This window comes from Danio rerio, chromosome 10, assembly GCF_052040795.2.
Source record: "Danio rerio strain M-AB ecotype USA chromosome 10, GRCz13ab, whole genome shotgun sequence".
NCBI lineage: Eukaryota > Metazoa > Chordata > Actinopteri > Cypriniformes > Danionidae > Danio > Danio rerio.
The window spans coordinates 27,906,716-27,917,241 of record NC_141030.1 but is presented as its reverse complement, the minus strand read 5'-3'; the positions used below and the strand labels follow the sequence as shown (position 1 = coordinate 27,917,241).

The window sequence follows — 10,526 nt, the reverse complement described above, 5'->3', positions numbered from 1 at the left end:
ACACGGTATCTGTGTGCACAGAAATCTGCAGATATTTAGCCCATCATTTAGTCTATTTATATAGTTATAGTGTGTAAATGTGTGTATATTTAAATTTAATCCGTTTTTGAATTAATTTCAGTAATATTACAGACTAATATGAAAATGTTCATATGATTTACTTACAGTACAATTAGTAAAGAATTTCTGTCTTTAAGTAGATATACTGTATCACATGAGAGACTTGCTTTGTTTACCAAATAAATGGATTTAATAGGATTTGCATTGTAAACAATAATTAAACATTTTTTAACATACAAAGTGTTTAGTTACGATACACCCAAAATCATTTCGCATAAATCTGCAGACTTTTTACAATATTCTGTGCAGATTTAGCAAAAAATGTCTGCAGAATCTGTCTAGTCCTGTAATGCTTTGCAGATTTTCTTGTAGTCTTCACCTTGCTTGTGTAAAATAATTAGTTTTTTACTCAGGTCTAGAGACTTCTCTTTTTCATGTGGTGCCATTACTCCCAACATGAAATAGGAAGAGTTTTTAACCCTTTAATAGTCAACTGTCAGCTGGACACCTATGTAATGAATAAATTATAGATGTAATACAAGACTTAGCCATATTAAGATGTTGTAAATTGTTTGTGCTCATTAAGACATTGACTAAAACTGTACTTTTCAAAGGGGGTGTTCTCATTTATGCTGAGCAATGTATACATACTGTATGAAAGAGGTTTGAAAAAGAACAATGACTAACATTAGAGAACAATTTCAGAAAAAAAAACTTTCAGGTATTGGTGTCAATGGCCCCGTTTACACTGCCAGTCAAATGTGACCCAATTCTGATTTTTTTGCTCATATGTGACAGATCGGATCTGTTCCATGATCGTGTAAACACACACAAAAAAACAAAAACGCATGTACTAGGATATTCACAGATCGGTTTTAGGCCTCCTTCATATGTGGAAATAAATCAGATATAAATCGGATATGTGACAATGCGACTGTCATGTAAACAGGAAGATCGGATTTATTGAGGCATTCTGTTCTGTACATTATTAAACTTGCGACAATGCGGTGCTTCTCTGCGGTTTAACGGGGTAGAAGGGAGAACGTGTGTGGAGATGCCAATGTGGTAAACAACAACAACAGAGAAAACATGGAGGAGGAAAGTGGTCATTTGACACAATTTGCTCCGGCCAGACCTGATATCTCTCTTGTACCCACAAATTTCTCTGAATGGTGGAGGACATCATACAGCATATAAACCATAAGCGCAAGCTGCAATGACGGCCCTTTCCCCACTCCTCCACCTCAAAATCATTTTAAAGTTGGGTGAACTTTGTGTTGAAACTTTTGCTTTTTGTTGTTATTTATACACGTACAGCGGCCTACACATAAAACAACTTTATTCTCTCCAACACCAATGCGCTCACAGGCAAATGCTGCATCTTCATCTACACACACACATCAGGGCCATACTATTACATAAACTGCATGGGGGTAAATCTGGACTAAACCTTTCACTGCTTATAATACACTTCGCATATTTGCAGGGCTAAAAACAAGACAATTTCTTCCATCATGACTAGTGTGGCACAGATGCTTGAACCCACCGTCATGCATGCGCGACATCTTAAATTGTATGGCAAGTGTAAACACATGATATGCGTCACAACTGAAAGAATGAGCAAACGGACAGACAAAAAAAAAAGATCATATATAGGCAACAAATCGGAATTGGGCATCAAGACCTGATAGTGTAAACGGGGCCATTGTGTCATCTGGTATTACCTGGCAGGCGAACTTTCCATTAACAATGTATTATTATGATAATTTATGATCATTGTTAATCTGTGGAAAAAAAACACTGAACCAAAAATGTGTACAGAAGTCAGTCACAGTGGAGGTAAAGTTCATGGTTTGGTTTGTTTTATGCAGCAGGAGTTTGGCCTTTCATGAAGCTACATGGCAGAACGAATGTAAATGTTTATCATAATCCTTCTTTGCGTTCATCATTCAAACTGTCAACAATGTTCATGCAGGACAATGAGCCCAATCAAACACCAAAACAGGTAAAGCAGTTCCTTGAAGCTGAAAGCACTTTAAAAGGGCCAGCCCAGTGCCCTGATTAAAACCTTATTGAACATTTCCGGAAAAAAAAAACTAAGTTATGGCTATGAGACTCACTTCAGTTAGGGAAGTGTGGATGCGATTAAAGAAGAGTGGATCAAGCTTACAGCAGAGTAGTGGGAGAAACTAATGATGTTCTTTGAATGCAGAATTTGCTACTAATTATTGATTGCTGTACATTTCAGAAATGTTACTTGTATGAAAACGTGAAAGTAATTTAAACTTATTTTTGTTACTTTTTTCATGCTACAATCATTGCTGTTCACTAATTTTGATCACTGTTTTCCACAAAAAAATAAATGTTTTTAATGCCCAATATACAACAAAAAAAAAAAACAAAAAAACAAAAAACAAACAAACAAACAGTAAAACTTTAGTGTTTAAAAATTGCTCCCTAATCTCCACTAGATACAGTATACCAGGGGTTTATAAACTCAGTCCTAGAGGGCCGCGGTCCTGCAGAGTTTAGCTCCAACTTGCTTCAACACACCTGCCAGGAAGTTTTATACCTAGTAAGAGCTTGATTAGCTGGTTCAGGTGTGTTTGATTAGGGTTGAAGCTAGACTCTCCAGGACACTGGCCCTCCAGGACCGAGTTTGGACACCCCTGCAGTATACTCAATGGTGACTATCTTGTATTCATCTGTTCATTGATGTAAATATGCGCTCAGGCATGTAGATGGGGTTAAGCAATCTGATGAAGTTCACAGCATAAGAATGAAGGTGATTTAAGTGACTTTGAAAGTGAAATGATTCTTGATGTCAGTCGGGCTGGAGTGAGAATTTCTGCTGATCTACTAGTATTTTTATCTTGGGGTTTTCATTTGATACAAACAGCTAGATTTATTGTGGTTTGTGTCAGTTGTTTAGACTGCTTGTGTTGTAATGGCATTGGGGAGATTTTCTTTGGCATTCACTTTGGGCCCAACAGTTGTCCAATATAGGAAGCAAAAAGTGGTTTTACTCGGCAATAATAAGCTGTAGCTTTATAAAGCGGCTGGTCAGTGTCAATTCAACATATTTATGTGAAAAAAAGTTCTGCTATAACAAAAACACATACACTAAACCCAATGGGAAACAACTTGTTCAACTGAAACAATTCCAAACTTTTCCATTTTGTAAAGAACAATTCTAGTATTTCATCATGTTTAAAAGTTAAAAGGATATTGCCAGTCTCAAACAACACATCTCTTGTGGCATCTAGCAACAATATTCTTTTAGCACTGGCTTCAACCTTGCAATGCACACATAGTGTTTGTCTTTTTACTTATTTATCAAACTGCTGCCTGGCAAAGTGTGCCTCCTAAACAATTGTTGACTATCACAGACAAGAAGTATCCCTGTCTGCTTCCTTGACTGCGAGAAGACTCAAAAGTAAGAGCAAAAACACATTGAATGAAACATAAAAGTGTAAAGAGGTACGCGGAAAGAGTCTGGAGATACTCCTATATCATGGTATCGATTACAGTCTTCTTCCCTTGAAGCATCAAGATTGCAGAAAACCCCTAGCGGAGGCTCAAGCCTCCCCCGGCATAGAGATCAGTTCTTGGGGGCAAAATAAATAGATCCCTCCCCATCTGAAGCAGCTGCCCCTGCACGTTTGCCACCACAGTCTCCTGTTTTATTGATCTGAGGTATAGATGCATCCAATCTGAAGGCCTGATGTTTCAAGGGACTCATACATAGATTCATGATTGGACGCAAACAAACGCCTTGAGAAAGACTGAAGACTAGAATTAGGACAAGAATGCAGATTTATAGAGTTAAGGCTCAAACCACAGCTCAGATTTTAGTTAGGCAAAATTTCTAAATATTTACCATGTCTGAAATGTATTATTTGACATTTTTAGTTCTCCTTTATGATTAATGTTGATGATAATGATAATACTTTACTACTATTCACATTAAATATGTATTTATTTTGATGTAAATCTAACATTGTGTATGTAACAAATACAACATTATTATGATTATTGTTGCTTTTGTAATAACTTAAAATAAAATTTATTAACAATTTAAAATATGTATTTAACAGCGTTAACCAACATTTTTAAAATGAATAATAAAAATAATATAATTAATTGATTTACATTTAAGTAGTATTCATCATCATCATTCATTCATTCTCCTTTAGCTTAGTCCCTTATTTATCAGGGGTCACCACAGCGGAATGAACTGCCATTTATTCCAGCATATGTTTTATGCAAAGGATGTCCTTCCAGCCACAAACCAGTACTAGGAAACACCCCAAAATGTTATTTCCATACAATTTTACAGTTCTTGCACTAATATAAACACTGTCAATTACATAAATACACTACATATTATGATAGACAGAATTTTCAGCATTGGAGAAATTCAAAACAGCAACTGCAGCTTTATCTTTGCAAGTTGTAAATGGGCAAAGTCGAATGTTGGTGACTGAGGGTATTTGTGAGAGCAAATCTATGTGAGTGGGTGATGTTTGATGAGGCGTAGTTTCTCTTGTTGTAGAGTGTATGGTTCTCTTCTCTTAATTGGAGTCTCCATATAAACACAAAGTCCCATTGGTGCAAACTAAATGCTCCAATGCAGCATCACATGTGCACAAACAGACACAAACATGTACGCACAATGTCAAGGGCAGCTGGTTCTGTGTGATGAAAGTCACCTCTGTCATCTCTAAGTAAAATACTTTCTGACCAGGTTTGGAGAGCAGCTCTAATTAAAGGCACTGAACCAGGCTTGTTTCAGAAGTGTTATACAAGGGAAAAAAGTAAATGTTTGGATATACAACTAAGGCAACAACAAAGTGTTACTATAACATAAATATAAATGGATAAACATGTACAGTGGTGTGAAAAAGTGTTCATCCCCTTATTGATTTCTTAATTTTTAGCATGTTTGTCACACATTAATTTGTCAGATCATCAAACAAATTCAAAACAAAAGACAAAGTGAAGTGAAAACTAAATACAAAACTGCAATCAAGTGTTTTCATCACTGTGTTGTTACAGCTCTGTGAAGGAATTTTATCCCACTCATCTTTGCAAAATGGTTTTAATTCACCCAAATTGGATGGATTTTAAACATGAACCACCTTTTCTTAAGGTCATGCCACATAATCTCAATTGGATTTAGGTTAGGAAGTTGACTAGGCCACTCCAAAGTCTTTATTTTGTTTTTTCTTTGGCCATTCAAAAAACCCCAAGTTTGCCTCAGCTGTAGTTTTTTTTTTTTTTTTAAATGAAAACCTTCACCGCATGAGGTTTTTATATGTGTCATCTTTGACTGACATTTAAATTAGAATGAAGGTCTGAAACAGTAAATTGTGACAGATGTGCAAAATAAGAAATCAGTAGGGGGGAAACACTTTTTACACTACTGAAAAACCCACTTTCTATAAAAAAACAACAACAACTGTACCAGCTTCATCTTTGTGGGTTGTAAACAGGCAAAGGCGCATGTTGGTGACTGAGGGTATTTGTGAGAGCAAATCTATGCGAGTGGGTGATGTTTGATGAGGCGTAGTTTCTTTCGTTGTAGGGTGTCTGGTTCTCTTCTCTTAATTGGAATCTCCATATAAACACAAAGTCCCATTGGTGCAACCTGAATGCCCCAATGCAGCATCACATGTGCGCAAACACACAAACATGTACGCACAATGGCACGGACAGTTCATTCTGTGTGATGACAGTCACCTCTATCATTTCTGCAGCCAATTAAATGTGTTTTCAAGGCTTGACAGGCGGTTTTTGCCTTTCCCCTTCCTCCCTACTGTACAAACTCGTCTTTACACATCAATGGAAACATGTTACAACCAATGGCAGATCGACCTCTAAGAGAGCCACGAAGTGCTGAAGGACACACACATACTTGTTTTTGAATCTTTTATGACTTTCTATAGATGCAATGATTTTTTATACTGTACATACTGTAGATTCAACCCTACCTTTGAAAGAAACAATTTGCAGATTTTTAAAATATATATATTCTCTGTGATTTATAAACTCTTTTCCTCATGTGGACCAAAAAATATCCCAAGGTCAGCAATTTCTGCTATGAACCAACTTGTGGGGATATTTGGACCACCTCTCACGTACTTGCTGTTTATTTCACTGATCGCATATGCATGTAAACACAGTCTATCAATCCACTGAGAAGAACAGTATTTCTATGCTTAATCTGTCACGGATAGTGCAATAATTATCTAAATATCAAATATTATATGGCAAGCCGTTTTGACTTTTATTCATTCTTAGGATATGTATTATTGGTATCAACAATTGAATTCTTGCCATAAATATTATGTTAACTGTGCATCTTGAAATGGTATGTTTTGGTTTCTATTATCTGTTTAATATCCTCTTATTTGTTTATTATTTACTAAATTGATTGACTTAATTAATTTCTTTTAAGCAACCAAAGGATTTCAGTTCATTTTGGTTGTATTTTTAATGACTATTAAGACATTTGGTTGGTTGGTTCGTTTATTGATTGGTTCATTTATTCATTCGTTCGTTCGTTCGTTCGTTTGTTCATTCTTTTATCACCAATGCTGTCACAATTCACATACTATCCATCCCAAATAGTATTTAATAGACAAATTAGCATGTCCCAAATCCTATCTACTATGGTTAAAAAAGTATTCCAAGAAGTTTCCCACTTAGTCTACTTCTGCTAGAAATTCACAGTGCAGATTTGTACACACTCTAACTGTTAATATTGCCCACAACACACAGTGTGTTTGACGAGGATTCAATCCGTTTGTTAAGCCTGACCTCACGCATCACAGTTTCTGAGTCCAAATGCTCTGTTAGATGCCAAAAGTGAACAACAAATTGTAGCAATATATGCTCAGAGTGTGCTGCAATAATATTAAAAACATGATTGTAATGCTTACATCCATACCTAATCTCAGCTGCTCAGACAGTGATTTATCTTTTATAAATCTTTACAACATTGTTGTCTGAGATGCAGAAAATTGTGAACACCGTGATTTTGTAAAATATTAACATATGACTAAACAATGGTCGTAAACAGCTATAAAGGGAGTTTTCTCAATTCAAATTAACAAGCAGGTTAAAACTACAAAAAGAGTTAAATGTGTTTGAAAACTACGAATATGTTGGATATGTGAGTTAAGTGGAAAGGTTTAGATAAAGGGTTTAGAATAATTATTAATGTAAAATTCAATGAATGTTATCTAATTGAATGTTATCCAGATTTTACCTACTCTGAAACATTAAATGTGTTTCCATAACACTGTGTTAATGCACATTCTGAAATATTCAAGAGAAACAAGTGATGGAAATGCCAAATTTCAAATAATAATCCCTTAATTTACAATACATTTCATTTGATACAATACATTTGTTTGACTTGTGCAAAAAAGGGTTAATGCAAATAATGGGAGAATCATTTAAACTCTGACATATCAAACATTACACCCATGTGATTAATCAGCTGTCACTGTTATGATTGCCTTGTTTACTATTGCTAGGTTACCAATACTAAGACACATCAACAAATTGATGGAAATGCATCCTATTTGCATTAGAAATGTTAAAAGATTGACTTCACATGGAATATGTGCAAGCATGACGGACAGGAGACAAAACTAAGCAATGGAACAGTCCCTTAATAATGAAATAGTAGTTTCCACTGTTACACACAAAAAGTATGTACTGTTTTTCACAAAAAAGTGCATACTTTTAGGGCACAGTATAAGCAGGTGAATTTGTATGTAGAATAAGATGTGCTCATCTTCTGGAACAGCTTGATTTAAAAGGATACTTCCCAGCATGCTCTGCTGCCACCCTGTAGTCCGTGTAGCTGTTGCAGGGATGGAAGTTGAAAATAAACAGCAGGTTTGCACGTTCAAATACAATCACCTTGTCATCTTGATTCAGAGTCGTGACTGCAGCCTGAGAGAAAGCAAAACTAGATGTAAATGATTTAAATGACTGTCAAATTGAAAGAATCTCAGAGTAAAATTAGCTTTTTTAGATTTGACTTCTACATGATCTAAATCTGCAGTAAAATGGCCCTAAACCACTCAAAATCTGGTTTGCTTGCTTTAGCTGGTCTGATATGTTGGATTTATACAGTTTTGAGCAACTTGTTAAACATCTAGAAGAGAAGAATAAGTAAAATTCTCTTTGACCAGGTTGGGTTTAAAAGGGTCCAAAGTAAATGTAAGTAAATTTGTTACCACAAACTATACTTTATAAATTTGTTACTATATCATTCATATAAATTGATAAACATGTACAGTGGTGTGAAAAAGTGTTCATCCTCTTATTGATTTTTTATTTTTTAGAATGTTTGTCACACTTTATAAATTATCATCGAACTAATTTAAAATAATATTTAAAGACAGCACAAGTAAATGCAGTTTTGAATTGAAAACTAAATACAAAACTGCAATCAAATGTGTTCAATGACATGCAATGAGTCCGTGCATTTTGAATTTATGAATTTATGAAATTTATTATGAATTTTGCCCCACTCATCTTTGCAAAATAGTTGTAATTCACCCAAAATGGATGGTTTTCAAACATGGACTGCCTTTTATAAGGTTATGCCACAGCAATTGGATTCAAGTCGGACTAGACCACTACAAAGACAAAGTTTTTTTTCAGCCATTCAGAAGTGTGCCCAAGAATCAAAGTTTGAGCTGTAATTTCAGATTTTGTTTTCTTTAATAAAAAATGTAAATAAATAAAGAAAAAATAAATAAAGAAAAATTTTCACTGCATAATGTGTTTACTTGTGTTATCTTTGACTGACATTTTAAGTAGTTTGATGATCTGAAACCGTAAAGTGTGACAGAGGTTAAGAGGGCAAACACATTCCACACCACTGCGAATACATAAATAAGATGAGTGTGTGAAAAGGTGCAAAATGGAACAAAATGTTTTAAAGCATTGATAAATTAATAGATTAATGAATTAATTACATGTGGGTAAAGGTTAATAAATATGTAAACAACAAAATACTACTACTACTAATACTACTACTACAACCACTAATAATAATGATAAACAAACAAACAACCAAACAAACAGACAGAGAAAAAAGGTGTGGGTTAGTGCAAATAGTGTCAATATAATATTATCAAACATTTAAAAGTATGTGAGCATAAATATCAAATAAATAAATTACAAAAAAGCTAACAAATGATTGAAAGAATTAATTAAAGATTAATTAAAATAAAGTGTTTTGTTAAAGATGATGAAAATCATATTTCTGCTTTCTTCATTATAAGGTGTTTGTGTGTATGTGTGTGCGTGCATGTGTGAAATGGTCTTCCCGCGTCATGGCTGGTTGGTTGTATTATGCAAATTCATTATTATAAGGACCATGCATCTCATATTCCATTTATCATAGCAGATAAATAGCTCCCCACAGCATAACAGATGGCAAGGACAGATCCAGCAAGCACATTTACAGCGGGTTTCATCTGTAGGTTAAAACCAGTTTGAGACGCGCACTTGCAGGAATCACCTGAGCGGCAGTCAGCCAGCTGTATTTGTCTTCTGTGAGATTCATGTCACGGTCGAAAGCGTATAGTTGTCGGTATCGCAGATGTTCTGTGTCCACCAGGTTGAACTGGCGACGGGCGTAATAGTAGCTCTCATTGTTTCCTTTCCTAGGAAAGTCCAGCCATTCTGGATGGCCAAACTCATTGCCTGGGAAAAGAAAAGTTTGAAAAATGAAGATGCTTTTATCAACAAAATAAGAAAACACACCCTGGAGCATTTCAGGTAATTTGGCGTGTTATGAAAATGTTATAACTTACATACCCTACAGGTTCATTTCGCAAGAGATTTCCTTACACTGCTGTGTGTATTTTTTAAACTATAAATAAGATTTGTTTTAAATTTTACCTGTATTATTATGAAGGCTTGGCCATTAACAGCTACAAAGTAAGGCTCATCTAAAGATCTCCAGAGGAAATGCTGGTGTAATTTTATTAGCCTTCTTTTCTCTAGGATATTTATTTTGGATAAAGAGAACAACTTTGATAAAAGTGAGAGAAACAAGATTTGCTGTTACTGGAATTTGTTACTAAGGCAAAATATAATTAAAATACAGTATATTCTATATTATCTACTATCTATATAATAATAGTAACATTATTATTAATATTTATATTATTATTATTATTAGTAGTAGTATTTATATTATTATTATTATTATTATTACTGTATACTACATTTACTATACTGTATATACAGTTAGGGCCATAAATATTTGGACATCAGCAGAGCTCTTACATTTTTGGCTCTATACACCAATATGAAACGAAGAAGATGTGCTTTAACTGCAGACTGTCAGCTTTAATTTGAGAATATTTACATCCAAATCTGGTGAACACTGTAGGAATAACAACAGTTTTCATATGTGCCTCCTACTTGTT

At 34.7% G+C, this 10,526-nt stretch overlaps 1 protein-coding gene across 1 annotated transcript in view; it reads right to left on the bottom strand.

The window, feature by feature from the left end:
- The window catches only part of gbe1a (glucan (1,4-alpha-), branching enzyme 1a), a 265,946-nt gene that overhangs the window by 42,386 nt on the left and 213,034 nt on the right, over positions 1 to 10,526 (bottom strand). The window contains exons 13-14 of the mRNA XM_087270612.2: positions 9,611 to 9,795; positions 7,898 to 8,028 (exon numbers count right to left, since the gene is read on the bottom strand). Coding sequence (XP_087126738.1) covers positions 7,898 to 8,028; positions 9,611 to 9,795 — 316 coding nt within the window. The remainder of the gene's footprint in view (positions 1 to 7,897; positions 8,029 to 9,610; positions 9,796 to 10,526) is intronic.